General features: G+C 52.1%; 1 protein-coding gene across 4 annotated transcripts; it reads right to left on the reverse strand.

Annotated features, from left to right (window-relative positions):
• Positions 1-491: 491 nt before the first annotated feature.
• Syt3 (synaptotagmin 3) lies at positions 492-16,527 on the reverse strand. 4 transcript variants are annotated; one of them, XM_029480056.2, is made up of 11 exons: positions 16,464-16,527; positions 15,683-15,827; positions 14,527-14,692; positions 9,327-9,855; positions 7,314-7,686; positions 6,524-6,742; positions 4,583-4,703; positions 4,303-4,474; positions 4,075-4,207; positions 1,190-1,277; positions 492-987 (listed from the first exon to the last, which is right to left on the reverse strand). In XM_029480056.2, the coding sequence occupies exons 3-10, from the start codon at positions 14,675-14,677 to the stop codon at positions 1,212-1,214; spliced, it is 1,764 nt and encodes a 587-aa protein (XP_029335916.1). In that variant the 5' UTR covers positions 14,678-14,692; positions 15,683-15,827; positions 16,464-16,527; the 3' UTR covers positions 492-987; positions 1,190-1,211. The 4 variants fall into 4 exon arrangements, with proteins under 4 accessions (XP_029335916.1, XP_029335917.1, XP_029335912.1 ...); XM_029480057.2 differs by having other exon boundaries at positions 14,527-14,697; XM_029480052.2 differs by having other exon boundaries at positions 1,194-1,277; positions 14,527-14,719.
• Positions 16,528-20,325: the final 3,798 nt, after the last annotated feature.

The following is a 20,325-nucleotide window of genomic DNA, read 5'->3' on the forward strand; positions in this document are numbered from 1 at the left end:
CCCTTCTTATGCCTCCTTGCTGCTGAAAAACCTCTCACGGAGAAGAACCCAAATTACAAGAGGTCACTTTCCCAGAATGCTTTGCTACCCAGAGTTAAGTTCAGCTAGGTTTTGGCAGTTGCAGAAGTTGTGGAATTCTTAAGGACAAGATAGTTGCATAAGGGAGGCCTCTGTCTGAGGTGACTGCTTGGATGTCATTGCATAAGAACAGGCCACCTGGCCCTGGGGTAGACAGCCTGTACTCAGGAAAGGAAGGCCAAGCCAGCCTCCAAGCTGCCCGCCACCTAGGATGGTCTGTCTCTGGAAGGATTTTTAGAAGCACACGAGAAACTTCTGTCACTCCATCTAAGAGACGAACAGTTGGAGATTCTGTTGTGGTTCCCACCTGTAATTATCATTAGAGGCTAAGGCTTGGAGAAATCACTCAGTGGCCTAGTCACACACACTCTTAGGATCCAGCACACCTCCTGGCCCCAGGGAGACAGGTGGGATGAGACTCACAGAGTGTGTTTATTTCTGGTGATGATAGCAGCGGCAGAGGGGGGATTGGCCAGACGCAGATGGAGGGACAGAAGGGGGTGGACACTGGAGGGTGTGTCTGTTCAGGGGACATCAAGGATTGGTCTGTCGACATTCACAGTGAGGACACAGGCCAGAACAGCAAGACTTGGACAACAGCAAAGAGACAGACAGATAGACAGACAGAGGGCTGGGGGCAGGGGTCCCCAGACATGCATGGCCCCTTGCCTCTAGGGGGAACTCTGGGGATAAGAAGAGAGACAATGGAGGCCGAGGACCTCCCACCCTGAAACAGGGAGCTGGGCCTGCTGCCTCCTAGCCTCACACCTCCAGGAGAAGGAGGGGCAGGTCCAGGCAGCCCCGCACCAGCCGCTCGGACATTATGGCTTCGAGGAGATGAGTTCACAGTCCGGGCAGGAAGGGATGGGTCCTGAGGGTGCCTGGTCCAACCCCAGGCCTTGACCAGACCTAAAAATTGAAGAGGAGAGACCTGAGAGGGTAGGATGCAACCATGTGCTGTATCAGCACCATGGAGGGAGCCTAACACCTCTCCCTCAGACTCAGCTCCCCTCCCTCGGGCCCAGCCCCTCCCCTCAGGCCCAGCCCCCATCCCTCAGACCCAGGGGTCCAGGCCCAGTGGTCCTCCTCCAGTCATAGCTCAGAAGTGTACCTGCCTCCTCTGTGTCTTCCCCTCACTCTGAGTTCTCTTTCTCTGACAGTCCTTTGCCACCCTTTGTGAAGCTGCTCAGCGTCTTCTCCTGGAATTGGGGGTGAAAGAGAACAACCTCCTTACCTAGCAGGATGTGTCTGGCCCACTCCTCTGCAAGCTGTCTTAGTTCCCGGGTTGGGGGGGGGGGGTTGGGAAATGGCATCACCATCCATTCTACCAGTGGGAAAACTGAGGCCCGAAAGAGAACTATCTAAAAACTCAAGGAAGACAGGGTCATGGAAAGGGGCCATAAGGTAAGTTCGGGCCTCAGGAGGTACTGGGGAGCCACAGAGGGCTGGGCTGTCTAGGTAGAGGTTGTCAGGCTGTCAGGCTGTGGCCACACTCAGCACCTTGGGCTGAAACCCCGCCCTCCAGAGAAGGTCTCCATCCTGCAGTGTCACCTAGTGGTGGCAGTGTGGCTCACTGGCAGTTTACAGAGAAGTAGAGTGTGTGAGGTCATTGCAACAGTGAATGCCCAGGAAGACACAGCTTCTGTCCTCACAGAAGGAAGGGTTCCATCTTTCAGGATCTCAACCCTGAGCTCTGGGGCTGGCTGTTCAACCTGGTGGATGTGTGTGTGTGGCGGGGTGGATGTGTGTGGGGGTGGGGGGGTAGATGTGTGTGTGTGGCGGGGGGGGGGGGGCGGGGTGGAGGATACAAGTCTCAACAGAGAGAAGAATTGATTTGGGGTTAACCTAAGCCTCAGGGTTAGGGTTAGGCTCAAACTCAGGGTTAGGGTTAGCCTCAGACTCAAACCAAGATTTAGGTTTAGCCTCAGAGTCAGACTGAGACTTGGATAAAGGGTTAGCCTCAGACTCAGACTCACTCATTCTATAGCCCAGTCTGACTTGGAACTCACTCTGTAGTCCAGGCTGGCTTAAAATTCAAGGTGGACTCCCTGTCTTGACCTCCCAAGAGGTCTTAAAGGTGTGAGACGGGCACTGGGTTTATGCACTGTTCAAGGGTGAATTTTCCTTAGAAGATCAAAGTGATAGAAAACTACCAAGAAACAAAAATTAAGCTACTGAAATCTACATTATTCTAAACAGAACTTACAGTAATTTGACTTTTCTTGGCTTCAATGGAAGCAAAGTTGTCAATATTTTCCAAGTGGATGTCTTTGCAGAGAAAATGGCCACCTTTGACAGTGGACCCAAAGGTGTGTGTGTGTGTGTGTGTGTGTGTATACACATGTAGCTTGTGTGTGGTGTATACATGTGTGTACAGTATGTGTGGTGTATACATGTGTATACTGTATGTGTGGTGTATACATGTGTGTACTGTATGTGTGGTGTATATATGTGTGTACTGTATGTGTGATTTATACATGTGTGTACTGTATGTATGGTGTATACATGTATGTACTGTATGTGTGGTGTGTACATATGTGTGCAGGTGCCCACATCTATGTGCATGCATGCCTGTGCACATACGGAGGCCAGAGCAGGATGTGGGTCCTCTATTGCTGCTCTCTCGCCTATTGCATGGAGACAGGGTCTCTCCCTGAACCAAAACCTCACCACTCGAGCCCCAGGACTTGGCGGTCCCCTTCCCCTGTGGTTACAGGCAGGGCAGCCATAGGGCCGGGGATGCAGACTCAGGTCCCCCTGCATGCAGGGCAAAGGCTCTTACTCACTGCACGTCTCCCCAGTCCCACTTCATGTTTTGAGACCAAGTCTTTCACCAGGATCTGGGGCTCATCAATTAGCCTATGCTGGCTGGCCCGTGAATCCCACGGTTCCTTCTATCTCTGCCTCCTCCCCGCTGGGTTTTTAGGGAGTGACTCCAGACCTGACTTTTGCCTTCATTCTAGGAATTTAAGCACGATGGTCCTCACGCTTGCACTGCAGGTACTGACTAAGCCATCTCTCCAGCCCCAAGAGGCTATTTTAAACAGCTCTCGCAAGGATGAGAAGTGGTTGCACAGCTTCTAAATAAAAAAAATGGCCACTGGGTGGGTCTGGAGAAGTTAATAAAAGGTTAAGAGCACTGGCTGCTCTTCCAGAGAACCTAGGTTCTGCTTCCAGCACCCACATGGTAGCTCACATCCATCTGTAAGTCTGATTCCAGGGCATCTGACACCCTGTTGTTCTGGCTTCTGCAGGCACTGCATGCAAATAGTTTGCAGACACACAGCAAGCAAAGCACTCATGCACATAAATTACACTCTTTCTAAAAGTGACCACAGCTGCCCAGTCTCCCCAGCCTGGGTCCCCTTCTTACCTTGCCCACCTGAACCTCCTCCTAAGCCTCTCCCCAGTACCCTCTCTTCCAGAATGCTCTCCCAGGGCCTGTACAGAAGGCCTTCTACCTCAAAGGACTCAGACCACAGCCCCTAGGCAAGAAACCAGCACACAGTGGTCTTTGCAATGGACACTACCCTGTGACATTTTGTTACGTTGTCTTTTGACTGTGTGACTGTTGTGAGTGTTGTGGTGCACATGACAAGCAAGCGCTCTGTTGCTGGGCTATGCCCTCCCGCCTGATATTTTTCTTACTCATTCAAAAAAAAAAAAAATCGTTCTCGGCTTTACACCACCATCTAACTAATATTCACACCTTGCTCTGAGGGAGAGGGGAAAACGGCTTATCACCCAGTTTCTTCCCATATTTTGTGTTTAACATCCGTGGGAAAGAGTAGCAGCTGGCCACTGCGGAACACTCAACAAACCGAATCCTCACAGTGGCCCTCCCCATGTCTGCTAGTCACAGGATGGAAAACCGGGAAAGGAAAACAGGAGACAGGAAGAGTGACTCTCCCCTAGCTCACAGCAGTCAGACACAGGCAGCTCAGGCCCTCACCAGACTCCCGGTGCCCATGCATGGTAGAGGTGGCCTCCACTCACCTCCACTAGCTGGTGCCAGTGTTCCACAGGCTTGCGCGGGTTAGCCAGCATCTCTGCCCAGTGTTCTCTGCCGTGTGGGTCGGCAGCCTCAGGACCCACGCGGCACACCCCGATCACTTCATTGTGGCCGATGCTGGAGATTGGGAAAGAGATTACTGGAAAGGTCAGGGGAGGCAGCCAGCCGCCTCCAACCGCGCCGCCTCGTCCCACCTCATGGGTGCCTCTCACCAGTCATAGTCTACCACTGCGATGCTGAGACCCACGTTCTCTACGCTCTCGGGAGCCACGTCGAACACCAGGGCCTCGTTGTACGTGGGGTTCAGTGTGTTCTTCTTAATGGAGGTCTTCCGTTTCTTCAGACGCCGCCCCTCGCTGATCAGAGAGGCCTTCACATAGGGGTCTGTACAGAGAAGCCAGGGGACTGAGCAGAGGCCTTGTCCCTCAGGCTCAGGGGTCCAGGCCTCAGCCCTCCTCTCTCAGACCCTAATCTTTTTCAACCCAGACACACCTGAGAAACCAGTGAGGTCCATTGCTTTGAGGTTAGAGGCTTTGATGATGGTCACGGTGAGGCGCCCAGCCGTGGGGAGGTAGCAGAGAGAGAAGTTGAGCTCCCCGAGATCTGCCTTTTCCTGCAATGGGAACAGAGGGCAGCCTGACCATCTTTCCCTGCGGCTCTCTCCATTCCGCCGACCCTTTGCACCACTGCTAGGTTCCCATGTCCTCAACAGTCTGACTCTTAGCCAAGGCCCCATAGCGTCCCTGCCACAGATGTCCACCATCAAAGCCTGTTTTGTTCTGTAGAGAAGATGGCGGCGCCCAGAGACCAGGGAAAGGGAGAGAGAGAATTGGCAAGAGAGAGACGGTGGACAGAGGCAGAGAGAGGGACAGAAACCCAGAGAAATAGGCAGAGAGGGGGGTGGGGGACAGACAGGTAGAGTGGGGTGCTGACCTGGTGGGCAGGAGAGACAAAGGCCAAAAGAGAGAAGTAGTCAGAGACTGAGGTAGGGACCTATCAAGAAGGGGGAGCAATCATGCTGTGCCTACGTCATCAGAGTGCGGGGGGGTGGGGCAGAGTTAGGGGAACACTCGGGGCTTGAGGGCATGGATGGCTTTGAAGGCTCAGGGATGAAACCAGGCTTGGGGGGGGGGGAAAGATGTCATGAGCAGAGAGAACAGCCTGGTCAAAGGCCTTGTCAGCGGTGAGCTGTGAGCAGGGCCTAGATTAGTGTGTCAGAGGCTGGAGGCCCTGGGGCCTGGGTCCCACCGGACTCTGGCCACTGCTTCATTCCAGTGTCCAGGAAGAAACAGCCTGCCTCCCTGGAAACTTCATCCTGCTCTTCGTGTGTCTCCTGTGCTCTCCAGCAATCTTCCCGTCCCAGAAGGCTCTGCGTGTGGCTCAGTCTGTCTCTTCTCTATGGCCTCCAGCCACTTACCCTGTCCCCTCTGACTGAGCATCTGCTCATACCATGGCACTTGCTTCTCTAGGCCTCTCTGTCTCTTCTGCCTTTCTCTCATGGTTTCTGCTTCCCCACTCTGGTGGGGGAAGGAATGGATGAGAGGGTGAGTGAAGACCTCAGGTAAGAAAGAGGGTTGGGCAGAAGGAGAGGGGGTGGAGACAGAGCAAGGCCCTTGAGTGGCCCTTGAGTGGGCACCTCAGGCGGCAGCAGTGTGAATGTGAGTTCCTAGGTCCTGAAGTCTGAGGGACAAGCAAGCTGACCAGGAAGGCTCCTATGGAAGAGCTAAAGGCACCTGCATCATCCCTATCCCTGACACACGAGAAGACTGAAGCTCAGAACTGCCCTCTCCTGGCTCCCCCAAACTGGTAGGAATCACAGATAGGAACTGGGTTAGATATGAGGCTTGAGGACCAAAGGGCACTGGGACAACAGGGGAATGAGACGCCTCATGCCAGGAGCCATAAAATCAGAGAGTCCAGGGTATGGTCTTTGACCTGATGCTATGAGAACCCAGTATATCAGATGTCTGGAGATCCAGGTGGTAGGATCCCTAAGGAACCCCAAGAAGACAGAAGGAAAGGATACAAAAGGGTTAGAAGGGAGGGATTTGAAGAATTAAGACCTTCAGAGAGGACCTGGTGATGTGGAAGACTGGAAACGAACAAGGGGCTGTAGGGAGTGAAAGTTATGGCAGGGAGAGGGGAGAAGGAGTTGGCTAGTGACACCTGGGCCAGGGAGAAAAAGTCCCAGTGATGTAGTGTGAAGTCCTGAGGTATTGGGTGGGGACAAGATTGGGAACCTAGGGCAGAGATCCCCCTCCGAGTCCCTCTATCATCCTAGCTTCTGTGTCTGCCATATTCCCTCAGAATAATGCCCACGACACTCTGGGATGGGAAATGAGGAGGTGGACAGTCCCGGGGTGAGGATGGGGAGTGACAAGGGGACCTGAGGGGAGAGCTGGGCCAGGGCCCGTTGCAGATGGAGCCACTGACCGAGCCACCCTCCAGGATGTCCCTCCAGAGCGGGCGGTCAGGGGGCTGTTCAGCCAGCTCCAGCAGGTTGTCCAAAACCACCTGGCCAATGAGATCATGCCGCGAGAAGCGGTCGAAGTCATAGACACTGAAGTGCAGCTTGCGCTGTGCCAGCTCGGCCAGGGGCACCGAGAACTGAAACGTCTCGTTGAAGATGGGGTTCAACGTCTTCCTGTGCACCTGGGGGATGGAGGCAGAGACAGATATGATGGCCACTGGCCTTGTTCCCAGAATCAGTAGACCGTGTGCCTCATCTCTGCCCAGAGTGTCCAGATCCAGCCTCCTCCCTCAGACCCAGGGGACCTCCCAAGCCTCCTCTTTCAGATCACGATACAGATTATTTCAGCCCTCTTTCCTCACAGCCACAGATCTATACTCTGCCTTCCTCCTGAAGACATGGAGGTCCTCCCTAGATTTTTGTTTTCCTTCAGGCCCAGAGATTCATACCCCAGCCCTCCTCCCTAAGACCCAACCTCCTCCAAATTCTTCTCAGACCCAATTTCAGGCCCCTGCCTTCCTCCTTCAACCCAGACTCCATACTTCCTCTCCTAAACCCATGAGTCCAGATCCCAGCCTCCTTCTCCTGACCCAGGGTTCTTCCCCAGACTCCCCCCTCAGACTCAGGATACAGACCTCAGCCCTCTTTCCTCAGATGCAGGGGTCCTCCCTAGCCCCCTTCTCAAACCTGGTGGACCACACACACACACACACACACACACACACAGAGTGAAATCTGCCCCCTTGCCCTGACCTTGGTCTGGAACTTCTTTTTGCGATCAGGCAACAGGTAGATCTTGACGTAGGGGTCTGAGAACCCATTGGAGTCCTTTGCTGGGAGATCCAGGGCCTGTAGGATCCGCACCACGAGCTGGTCAGAACCATAGAGGTACCGGAGGGCAAAACTGATGCGGCCACAAGGTGCCCCTGCTTCCCCTGAGCCCCCGCCTCGCCGACCACCAGGTCCAGTGCCCTGGTACAGCTCTGGTTTGATCTGACCGATGAGCTTGGCTTTTTCCTCTCCACCCGGCAGAGGTAAGGGCAGTGCAGGTGGTCGCTCCTCAGTGCTTGGGTCTGCTTGGGTGGTCAGGGTCTGCTGGGTGAGGGGCCGAGGCAGGGCTGGGTACCTGTGTGTCAGAGAAGACCAAAGTGAGGTTCAGATCTGTGCGACATCTGATTCCGCCTTTTGTTTACAACCTTGCCCTTGAATAGTTATTTGACCTTGAATAAGACACCTGGCAGCAGGGGAAGTTTTCTAAACCAGTCCCAGCCAGACCTCAAGGTCATTAGTTGTCCTCAAGTTGTCCTTTTAATCCCAATAACCCCAAGTCATCTTGGGCCTGGCTCCCTATCTCCCTAGCCCATCACTAATGGCTGGTTCTGGGCTCAGCCTGTCCTCTGCCTGCCTGGGCTACTGGCTGCATTTCTCCCTCTCTAGATGGCTCAAGAGTTGGCACCTTTCCTCCTTGGCTCACAGCCCTGCTGTGGCTCCCCAGTACCCTCAGGACACAGCCTTTCCACCTGCCACTTCTAGCCTTGGTGTCCGTAGCTTCATGTCCCAGGCTTTGTCCAGATTTTTATCTCCTGCCTACCTCCTGGCTTTCTCCACCACGAACTTGGTCTCTTCTGCTCTTGCTTTCTCCTGCCCGAAATGTGTGCAGGTGCCTACCTGCACCCCGCCTCAGCTTCCCCACCATATGAGTGTCTATCAAGGTACCTCCACCTCCAAGAAATTCTCAGCTTCCTCCAAGCCTTGGCAGTCCCCAGAGCTGCTTTCCTGTCTCCCTGTCATGTACCCCTTGGACTATCAGAGCTCTGAGGGTGGAGGTCTGGACACAGGATGTGTCTGATGCTCAACTCCTACTAGACCCTAAGCTTACGTGCACAGAATGAGGAAGAATGAGGTCCAAATTCCTAACCATAGCTTACATCGAATAGGACCAATAATTGTCTACATCTCAGAAGCCAACGCCCCGCCCCTCCAGTATTGAGATTGAACCTAGGGCTTTCTGCAAGCCAGGCCAGAGTTCTGCAGAACTACACCCTGGCACCTCACTGAGGGAAGGGTTGTACCACTCAGCCACATCCCTCCCACTCCTTCCCTGGGGGATTCCAGGCAGGTGCTCTCCCACTGAGCCACGCCCCCAGCCCCTCCCTGGGGGATTCTAGGCAGGTGCTCTACCACTGAGCCACGCCCCCAGCCCCTCCCTGGGGGATTCTAGGCAGGGGCTCTGCCACTGAGCCACGCCCCCAGCCCCTCCCTGGGGGATTCTAGGCAGGGGCTCTGCCACTGAGCCACGCCCCCAGCCCCTCCCTGGGGGATTCTAGGCAGGTCCTCTGCCACTGAGCCACGCCCCCAGCCCCTCCCTGGGGGATTCTAGGCAGGTGCTCTCCCACTGAGCCACGCCCCCAGACTGATTTTTTATTTTTTATTTTAAGACAGGGCTTCACTAAGTTGCCCAGGCTAGCCTCAAACGTTAGTTCTTCCTGTCTTAGCTTGTGAAATGGCTGGGCCAGCACATATACTATTACACCAGCTTCTAACCCTGGATCCTTGGCTCCAGGCCACTCTCCTGTATCTTACCTAAGAATTTAAGGCCCTGCTCCCTTCCCCTTAAGTCTAGGAGTCTAGGCCTCCGCCTCATCCTCCCTAGCATCCAGGAGTCGGTATACCATTACCTGCCCTGACCCTGGTATCAGAAGAGCCACAGATAAGAATGAGACAGACAAGCAGAGTTTCATAGTGAAGCCCCAAGCCCTTTCTCACCTGGTGGTGGGTGCTAGACTTGTGACCTGTTGATGAGACTGGGCACTGGGTAAGCCCCCACCACTGGGAGGCAGCAGGAGCAGCCCAGAACCGGTTCCACCCTCAGAAGGCAGCTCAGGGGATGTCTGGCTTGGTTTGACTCCAGCAGCTACCACAGAGGCCACAGCGGCCTCTGGATATGAGTCCATGTCCAGGTAGGAAGGTTCTGGCGGCTCAGAGCCCCCAAGACCACCTGGTTCCAGCAGCTCCGCAAATGGTGGATGGTGGGCTGTGTGCGCATGATGGTGTGGGCCACCCAGCAGGGGATGACCACCGAGGCTGGCTCCCAGGTGGTGCCCACCACCTCCTACCAGGCCTGCCAGCCCAACCCCAGGGGCTAAGTCTTTGCGCAGGGGGCCACCACCCACTGCTGAGCCTCCTTTGTCCCTCCAGGGCACCCAGCACAACTTCCAGGACACGAAGAGGGAGACACCCAAGAGGACGATGCCACAGAATGTCACGATGACTGACAGCAGGCTCACGGAAATATCTGGAAAGAGTGAAGAGAGAGGTCATGGGTCATGTGGGGCCAGGTCAGTGTCGCCCTGACTACTTTCTCAGCACGACTGAGTTTGAATTCTGTGCTTCTGCCATGGTCCCAGTTTATAATGGTTGTTTTACAGAGTCTGTGGGGGTCACATTCTGTGGGTAGCAGGTCCTGAAGACTGTGTCCAGGGTTTGTTCTCTCTAGCTCATGTTGCTTCTCCGTCATAGGGCATTTCTGAAGGACAAGACCCCCAAAATCTTAGAGACAATGCAGGAAAAATTTTGCTATCTGTCCTTGGGAAGCCACCTTAACTTGTAGGAGGCTTTCATTCAGTGTTTGGCAAGCGGGATAAATCTACTCTGCTCTTTGTTGCAGTTGATGGCAATGAAGGCAAATGACAGGTAGAAGAATACAGTAGCAAACATTCGTTGAGATGTGACAATATAACTGGTACCTCAGGGTACCCTGGGAGATTGACAACATATCAGTCCTGCTCTAACAACAGGAAGCGGAGGTCCAGAGACAGGAGATTATGAATGGAGACTGGGGCGAGACCTCAGTCAGTAAAGCGCTTGCTGCCCAAGTGCGGGATCTGGGTTTGGATTCGCAGCACCTACCCAGAAAGGCTGGGCAGCATAGACTGTACCTGTAACCCCAGCACTGGGGAGACAGAGTCAACTGGATCCTTAGGAGCTTGCTGGCTAGTCAGCCTAGCTTACTTCGTGAACAGTGAGTCTGTTTCAAAAAACAAAGTGGACGGTGCCCGAGAAATAGCATCTGTGGTTGACCTCTGGCCTCCCTTGTGTGCAGTGCATACATGCACATACTCCTCACCTCCATCCTCACCCACACCCCCACACACACTCCCCCCCCCATACACCACAGGAGCCACACTTCAAAACCTATGCTCTTTCTTTCAAAGATCATTACTTTTTGGTGTCTAGTGGCCCCAGAGAGACGTCCTTATTCAGATAATCAGTCTCATGACTGTGGTCACATATGACACACTAACTGGTGCCTCCTCCTCCTCCTCCCCTTTCTCCTCCTTCTCCTCCTCCTCCTTCTTCTTCTTCTTCTTTTTTGTTTTTTTGTTTTGTTTTGGTTTGGTTTGGTTTTTGCTATTGTTTTGAGACAGGGTTTCTCTGTGTAGTCCTGGCTATCCTGGAACTCACTCTGTAGACCAGGCTGGCCTCAAACTCAGAAATCCACCTGCCTCTGCCTCCCAAGTGCTTAAAGGCGTGCACCACCACGCCTGGCCCTTCCCCCCTTTTAAAAAAGGTTTATTTATTACTATAAATAGGTGCACTAGCCGGGCGTGGTGGCACACGCCTTTAATCCCAGCACTTGGGAGGCAGAGGCAGGCGGATTTCTGAGTTCGAGGCCAGCCTGGTCTACAAAGTGACTTCCAGGACAGCCAGGGCTATACAGAGAAACCCTGTCTCGAAAAACCAAAAAAAAAAAAAAAAAAAAAAAAAATAGGTACACTATAGCTGACTTCAGACGCACTAGAAGAGGGCGTCAGATCTCATTACAGTGGTTGTGAGCTAACCATGTAGTTGCTGAGATTTGAACTCAGGACCTTTGGAAGAACAGTCAGTGCTCTTACCTGCTGAGCCATCTCACAAGCCCTAACTGGTGCCTTCTGAATGCTACCCTGTTTTGCTGTGAAAGCCCAACACAGCCCATTTCTTACTACCAATGTGGGTTTTTTTTTTGTTTTTGTTTTTTTTTTTTTCGAGACAGAGTTTTTCTGTATAGCCCTGGCTGTCCTGGAACTCACTCTGTAGACCAGGCTGGCCTCGAACTCAGAAATCCACCTGCCTCTGCCTCCCAAGTGTTGGGATCAAAGGCGTGTGCCACCACGCCCGGCTTTTACTACCAATGTTTTATGGCTTTTTAGTAATTAGTACTGGGAATGGGGTTTTATGGTATATGGCTCCTTTCCTAATGATACCAGGAGATGTAACTCTCTAGGCTGTGAGAATTTATTTTGGAGGTGACTCCTTGGATTGGAGTTAGAACACGGATGAGTCCTTGTTCTTTGTATATGGAGAACCATGTTGGGCAGGGGCAAGTAACTCAGGCATTGCCAGCTGAGACATCGAACCATAACTGTTGTGTTCAGGGAACAGTCAGAAAGAAGGAAACACCTCTTATTGCTAGATCATCTGGCGAAACAAAAGCAGGGTGTGACATTAATCCTCATGCTACTGTGTGACCTCAATGTGATAGATCTCATGTCCCAGCTGCAGAGACTGAGGCTGTGGGAAGAGGGAAGTCTCAGGAAGCTGTGCGAGGTACTGCTGCAAGGACTCTGAGCTTCATCTTGCCACCTCCCTTAGGGTGCTCCTGCCTACATATCCACCCTTCCTACTGAGAGCCCTGGATGCTACTGAAGCCAGAGTCCAGGATTTTAGCAGCCTTTTGTGCATGAGAGGGACCAGGGCATGGGGGTCACGTAGCCGACTGGCCAGATGCTTCTGACTTTGCCAATACAAGATCCCCATCGGAGACCTCTGGTTCCTTCAGGCCTCTCCTGCTCCCCATGCTTGTCTGCACAGCCCAGAGAGTGCAAGGCCAGAGCAGTAGTGAACCTAGAGCAAAAGGTACACCCTCTCCAAGCCTGACCAGTCCTTAGGTGGGAACCTGTCAGAGCAGGCACACATCTGAGAGCTCCAAGCTCTTGAGATGCCCTCCCTGTTGTCTTGTGCCATGCTGGGCAGTCAAGGACGATGCTAAATGACATTGGGCCCAAAGCCTATCACTGGAAGAGCTAAAGACTAAGAGCTGCCATGCAGACAGTCCACCCCATCTACTTGTGATGCTTGCTCTTCATTGTCAATCCGACTAGATTTAGATCTACCTAGGAGCTAGCTGTGGGCGGCTCATGTCTGTCATTTTAGTTTCTAGGGGCTAAGATAGGTGGATTGCTGTGAGTTGAAGGCCAATCTGGCTTTATAATGGGTTCTAAGCCAATCTGGGTTACAGAGTGAGACCTTATATCAAAATGTAAAGCATGGGGCTGGGGAGATGGCTCAGTCAGTGAAGTATTTGTCCTGTAAGCAAAAGGACCTGAGTTTGAGCTCCAGAACTGCATAAAAATCACCAGACATGCTGGTGCACCCGTGTAATCCCAGCATCCACAGACACAGAGACAGGCAGATCTCTGGACTCCCTAGCCATGCAGCCAACCCCACCTGATGAGCTTCAGGCCAATGAGAGAGCCTGTCTCAAAAACTAAAAAAGGTGTGTGCCAGCCGTTAAGGGCACGTGCTACTCTCATGGAGGACCTGAATTTAATTCCTAGCACCCACATAGTGGTTCCAGTACTCCAGTTCCAGGGGATCTAACAGCCTCTTTTGGCCTCTGTGGGCGCCAGTAGATATGTGGTGCACAAATATACATGCAGTCAAAAATATGTAGACACATAAAACAAATATAAATTTTTAAAAAGTAGATGGTTCCTAAAGAGTTCTCTGATTTTCAAATGCATGCACACCAATGCATGCACAAACATGTCTGTGTATGCAAAGGCATTTCCAGAGAGGACTCTTGGAAGGGGAAGACCCACCCTGAATACAGCCAGCATTGCCCTATGCCCTGGAGACCCAAATGCAATATAATAGGAAAGCCAGGTAGGACCAGCACCTCCAGGATCCTGTATCCCAGTTGGCCATAATGTGACTGCCTTCTTCTTATGATAGAGCTACACCTCTGAACTCATGAGCTAAGTAAACTGCCCCTCCTTTGTTTCCATCAAGAATTTGGCCATAGTGACACAAAAGCTAATGAATGGATCACATGCCCAAACTCCAACAAAAACCCTAAGCACAGGCTGGTGAGATGGCTTAGTGGGTAAGAGCACCCGACTGCTCTTCCAGACTGCTCCTCCGAAGGTCCAGAGTTCAAATCCCAGCAACCACATGGTGGCTCACAACCATCAGTAACGAGATCTGACTCCTTCTTCTGAAGTGTCGGAAAACAGCTACAGTTTACTTACATATAAATAAATCTTTAAAAAAAAAAAGAGTTTTAAAAAAAACACAAAACAAACCCTAAGCACTAAGGTTTGGGGAACTTCTCTGGTGGGTCAGGAGTCACATACCAATATAACAGGAGACTTAAGGATGACCTGTGACCTGATGGAAGGGAACACTGGCCAAGCATGCCTCTTGCTTCCTGGACTCTGCCCCACAACCAACGCATCCTTCAGCTGACTTAGTCTGTAGCTTTTGGTGTAATGAATTTTTCTAGAGCTAGCTATGGTGGTTCATATCTGTAATCCCAGCACCTGAGAGACTGAGGCAGGAGGGTTATTTTAAGTTTGAGACCAACCAGACCTCCATAATGCTTTATCTGATCCCCAACTTCCTCCTCACCTCAATAAAAGGGGGGGGATTCATGATTTCTGACAGGGATATTCCATGGCTGTAATTAGGAAGAGGTAGGCCTATGGGACACAACTCTAAGGTCAGGGGTTAGATGGACCAAGCACACAGCTATCTTTCCCATTTCAGTGGTTTGGAGATAAAGCAAAGACAGAGGCAAGGCTCTCAATGGAGTTAGCCATAAAGGGAGTGAAAGCTGAGTGGCTCTGCTCTGACCTTCCCACGTCTTTGCCCTTATGGAGTTGGGTAGCAGTCAGTGGCTAGTTGGGACGGCTGGGGTTCTGACCTGCATCTGGACCCCGGGGGTATCCTCTGATCCGCAGTTCGTTGAACTCTTGACACCTGTCATTGGTATCCGCATCTCGGACCCGTGCACAGAGGTCTGAGACCAGGATGAGGGCCCGCCGACAGAGGTCATCTTCATAGTCCCCAGACATAGTGGCCACGTGATCCTACACTTAAGAGTGGGGTGGGCAGAGCTGCAGAAAGAGACAGGGACAGGTGCAGGGAGAAGGAGGGAGAAGGTCTGGTAGGGAGGCAAAGGTCAGATGGTGGTGGCTCAGGGACCAGGATTAGAGGATGAAAATGACATGTTATAGTCACTTCTTGGGGTCACCATCTAATGAGAGTGGTTAAGGAGCAAACGGATCAACAGAGCCACACCAAAAGGCAGGGCACTCTCAGACGAAAGGAATGTGCCCCCAAGGGGCCACAGACTGAAAGTCAGGACGGGTACTCTAAGACCCAAAGGAAGGTTGGAGGCAGCCATCAACAGTAGGCAGCCAGGCTGTGGCAGGTAAGAGCATTCTGGGCAGCTGCAACATCATTGGTGGGAGGCTTAGGGTGGGAAACTGCTGGAGGGTCAGAGGAAGGAGAGTCGGGTGTGTGGCAGAAACCCCGAGTTGAGAGAAGGGGAACTAAGAGGACAGATGGAGATAAGAGAAAGGACCAAGTGAAGTCGGGTAGCCAGGGAAAGATAGACACAGAATGCGGAGTATAGAGGTTCAGGACAGAGGCTGGGGAACAGCATGTACTTCATCCAAGACATGGTGCACACACAGAGAGAAGTGAAGCCAGGAAGGCAGGGGTGTGGGCAGAAATACCTTCCAATGAGACACAGGTAGATCAGAAGAGAGAGAGAAAAGATGCTGAATTCCAGGTTGGACAACCAGACAATGGCTGGAGACCTCAGATACAAGGCAAGAGAAGAGAGTTGGGAACACAGACAGACAGAAGCATGGTCAGGGAAAAAAAAAAAAAGGAGAATAGGAGAGAGAGGTGGAGGTGGGCAAGGAGGGAGTGACACAAGGTTTGGGGCTAGACATTAGACATCGGTGGGAAAGAGCCCCCCCCCCCCGGAGGGAAAGAACGAGGGCCAGACAGTCAAGAGAAGCCGGGCTGCTAAGGAAGACTGACTGCCATTTGGCCAGGGTCAGACTCACCTGTGCTTACCCCTGCCTTGTCCTGGGTGGCAGCCGAGGCGGCGGGGGGCGGTAGCCCATTGGGGATTGCAGGGTGGACGAGCCTAGCCGCTGCGGACCGGTCTCCACGCTTGCCAGGTGGCAAGAAGGGGGGCTGGTGACTGATCTAGGGACCCAAATCGGGAGAGAAAAATTCAGCCCAAGCTTTGCATCTTGCCCGACTCGAAGTAGCTGCGCGACCCCAGATGACCCCGGTGAGGTCCAGCCGCCCCCTCCCACCTCCGTGCCCCCAGCAGCTAGTTAAAAGCTTAGGGACTACAACTCCCAGCTGGTCTTGCTGCTAGTGCTACTGCAGCTTTATCGCACCAGAGCTGCAAGGGCTGCTGGGAGTTGAAGTCCTCAATGCGTCTCCGGTCTGCAGAATATGGGATTTTTGGGGGGAGTGGTGCTGGAAGGGTTAAAATGTCAGGGTCCCAAGACGCTGCAGGAGAGGGGAAAGGAGTCCAAGACCTCCAGAGGTCACGTAGCTCTAATCACTTAGGTGTCATGAGATGGGTCACTAACCCCCATACTCTGGGGATGGGTGGGCAAGGGTGAAGTGCACCCAGGTGTATTGGAATCAAGATCCCCCTTTTTTCCAGGGCCACGTGCCCCTCCCCTGGAGCGTCCAGCTGGCACTGCAGACTCAGCTCCCCAGCTCCAGATGCGCCCCTATTTGCACCGACCTCCGCGCCCCCACTTGGGGCCGCCCCCTTGGGATGAGGTTGGGGCGGGGGCGGGGGAGGGGGAGGGGCGGACTCACCGGAGCCCCGGCTGCTGCAGCCCCGAGCGCGCGCGCGCCCGCCTGCCCGCTGCCGCGGTGCCCGCCTGGCTCCTCCCTACCCTTGTCGCAGCTCCTCGGCTCCTCCCAAGCCCTTTCCCCCCCCCTTTTCCCCGCCAGCCCATGCAACCCAAAAGCCAAAATCCGTATGGCCCTTGTGTGCACCTCCCTGGACTCTGGTTGCAGTTTCGCCCCAGTTGAGAGGCCCCCTGAGGGAACTAGAAGGTTAGGATTCAGAGGTCCCAGGCCATAAAAACTCCTTTCTCCAGGGAGCAAGACCTCAGGGTTTACAGCTGAGCAGGCTGAAATGAAAGCTGGCCACAGTAGGTCTCATATTTTAGGTAGAGCCACAGGCACTGGATTTGAATCCCGCCCTAGTCCCCTTGAGACTCTTAGCATCCCAGATCCCGATGTCCAGCACAATACAATGAAATTATCTCCTAAGGGATGTAGTTTGAGAAACCAGTCAGTGTGCATCAAACACTGGCACCAAGTAGGTGCTTAATGACTACTTACAGGCGCAGAGCATCCGGTTTTTACCATATTAATAGCAGCTAATGAAAATTGCCACTCACCATTACCAATGTTAGGAGTTAAGAGCTTTGAAGACATCTTCTCATGGAATATTCAGTTTGGCATAAGGATGAATGCAATCAAGGTATTCCCATTTCACAGAACAATTGAGGCCCGTGGAGATTCAATTCCTCCCACGAGGTCCTGATCTACACAAAAGCAGCCCAGAGGGGTGGCTTGGAAGTCAATTGCTATTGTCCTCCCGCCAGCCAGTTATACAAAATAAACACAGCTTCCAAGGCCTGATGGCAGAGATCTTTCATCCAAGTCGCTCTGGATGGGGAGGGAAGAGGATAGCAAGTTCCAGGTCAACCTGGGCTACAGATGAGTTCAAGACCAGTCTCTGCAGATTGAGTGAGACCCTGTCCAAAAATAAGAGAGAGCTGGGGATGTAGTGCAGCAGTAGAGCCCCTGTCTAGAATCCTCTAGTGAGGAGCTGGGGACATTGCTGAGAAGTAGAGCCTTTGTCTAGTAGAATCTCCCAGGAAAGCAAAGCGCTTGGGCTGTTAGCCTAATGAACCAGTGTTTGCTTGGCATATCTGAGACTCTGGGTTCAAAGCAACCCTCCCCCTTGTAACGTATGCATGCAATTTGCAGTTGTTATATATCAGAAGCCTCCGAAAAAGATTGCTGGCTCTATCCAGGGTCCATATTTATGCTGCTAGCATCTTCTCACAGGAGTCTAAGGAAGCATGCAGGGGGGCCTGGCCACCAAAGGTGCTGCGAATGGCATTAGTGGCTAGTCAGCTACATGACAGCCATGCAGCTCAGCCTGACCAGGCGGTGACACACACTCAGAAATGTGCACACAGATGGGCTTGCCAGCTTCACGTGACACATCTTCAAAGAAACACTGTGAGTCTGAGGCAGCTCAGATGCTGCGAGGCAGCTGCAGCAAGAACCAGCCATCTGTGCGACTCGGGAAAATGCATGCGTGTTTAATGCCAGCTCAGCACACTGTATGACTTCCGCTGGGTTAGTTCCTAACTGCCTTACTTTTTCTCTTTAAAAATGAGGACGATTTTTAAATTAACAAACAAACGAACAAACAAAAGTTTGGACACTAGGTTTTACTCTGAAGCCCAAACCAGATGAGAACTAGTAATCCCCCTGCCTCTGCTTTCTGAGTGCTAGTACTGCTGGCCGGTACCACTATACCCCACAAAGATGATGATAATTGGTACACATGTGTGCATGTATGTGCATGTATGTGCGGGTGAATGCATGCACATGCGATGTACAGGTATCAGGGTGTCATCTGTCTCAGTTTTTGGCTGGCCTGTGAGCTCCATGGATCTATCTGCTTCTACCTCCCAGAGAGGAAATTAAAGTGGGGGCTTGCCACCACACCTGGCTTTTTATGTTGTTCTGGGGTACAACTCATAACATGTTTGCTCAGTAAGCACTTTACTGATGAGTTTTCTCCAGGGCCTGAAGATGATAATTTAAAAATAAAAATCAGATATTGTATCATTATTTCAAAGATTAAATTAAATTATCCTGAGCTCAGTTGTAGAGCACCTGTCTAGTACTCCTCGGGAAGGGGCTGGTGGTGGCATCCGGTGGCAGAAGCCTGCGAGGGGCTCGGCAGTAGAGCCGAGATGCTTTCCATCAGTTAGTGTTTGGCGCTGCCGTAACTGGTGCTTATATTAGATCCTTAGCTGCATGTGACAAATGAGAGAAAGAAAGAGTGTCCTCAAAGGCAAGGCCCCTACCTACCTGCCTCACGTAAAATAAAAATAGTAAGTAAGTAATAAAGTAATAAAAAAGTAAGTAATATAGTTCTTCAATTCATCAAATCTCTCCAGGCAGACAAGATGGCCTAGTGTGTGTAGGAGCTTGCGGCCAAGCCTGATGTCCTGAGTTTGATCCCTGGCCCTCACACAGTGGAAGATGAAGACTGACACCTGAAGTGGAAGTTTCTGGCTTCTTTGGGAAGGTGGTTATATCACATGATGTTCTCCTGGTGAACACAGGTGAAAGGATGGTTTGCTAAAGCAGACCTGTGAAAGGACGCCTGATGGAGGAGTATAAACACGACCCCACAGACAGCGGGGGCAAGAGCATCGGTTTGCTTTGCTGTACCTCACTAGTGTTCACTAACAAACAAACACCCATGCTTTGGTTTGCCTTACATCTCGTTGCTGAGTTCCGCTTGTGGTGATGCGTTAGAGAGAAACTTTGCCAAATGACTTCTCGTGAGGTTCCTGCGACTTCTTGTTGCCTCTGAGGACCCAGGCCAGTTGGTGAGGCCTATGCTTTCTTCTGGATTAACCTGCAGCTGCTGGTTGGTGCCATGAGGACTGGTGTTTGCTACTGGACTGAACTGCTGATGTCCTGACAACAAAGACTGGACTTGTCCCCAGAGAATTATTTCTAAACAAGTCCACTTCCTGTGTATTCTAATGACTTTTCTCTTCCACTACCTCTGGTGGCTGGTGGGCTAGAGGGGAGGTTGAACATTTATTAAAATAGGCTGCCAAAATTTATGTCTACAGATACTCCCACACACTGATCTACATGCATGTGCCGTGGCACACATGTGTACACCCATACAGACGATATGAGTAAGCCAGGCGGTGGTGGCGCACGCCTTTAATCCCAGCACTTGGGAGGCAGAGGCAGGTGGATTTCTGAGTTCGAGGCCAGCCTGGTCTACAAAGTAAGTTTAGGACAGCCAGGGCTATACAGAGAAACCCTTTCTCAAATATATATATATTTTAAGTTTAGATTGAGAGCTCTGATAAGGAGACAGAGGAGGACCATCTTGGGACTGTGCGGACAAGTCTTGGGTGCTGAGAGTACTGGGAAAGATGCCAAGGAAGGCTTCTGAGCTTGTGAGCTTATTTCAGGGGCATGGCACGATGTAACATAGAAAGAGATGGAGGGAGGAGGGTGTGTGGGTTTGATTGAGAATGGTTTCCATTGGATCACAAGTTTAAGTGGAACTGTTTAAGAAGTAGGAGGTGGCCTTGGTGGAATGGGTGTGGCCTTGTTGGATGAGCTTTCAAAAGTCCGCTTTAGGCTCAGTCTCCATCTCTCTCTGCCTACAACATGTAGGTAAGATGTCGCTCTTAGCCACTCGTCCAGCACCTTCATGCTTTACTGCCGCCATGCTCCCCACCATGATGGAGACAGATTAACCTTCTGAAACTATCCGCAAAGCCAGGATGAAATGGTTTCCTGTAAAAGTTGCCTTGGACATAGCATTTCACCATAGCAACAGAGTAGTAACTAAGACAGAGGGGATACGGAGAGAAAGGGAGAGTCT

The sequence above is a fragment of the Mus caroli genome, unplaced genomic scaffold (genome assembly GCF_978045245.1).
Source record: "Mus caroli unplaced genomic scaffold, Mus_caroli_1 scaffold_8, whole genome shotgun sequence".
Taxonomy (NCBI): Eukaryota; Metazoa; Chordata; class Mammalia; order Rodentia; family Muridae; genus Mus; species Mus caroli.

Coding starts and splice junctions, on each gene's coding strand:
- Syt3 (XM_029480056.2), bottom strand. CDS start 14,677: ATGTCTGGGGACTATGAAGATGACCTCTGTCGGCGGGCCCTCATCCTG. Junction 4,208..4,302: donor GCAGTGGTAGACTATGACTG/GTGAGAGGCACC, acceptor CCCAATCTCCAG/CATCGGCCACAATGAAGTGA. Junction 1,278..4,074: donor ACTGGCACCAGCTAGTGGAG/GTGAGTGGAGGC, acceptor CCCCAATTCCAG/GAGAAGACGCTGAGCAGCTT.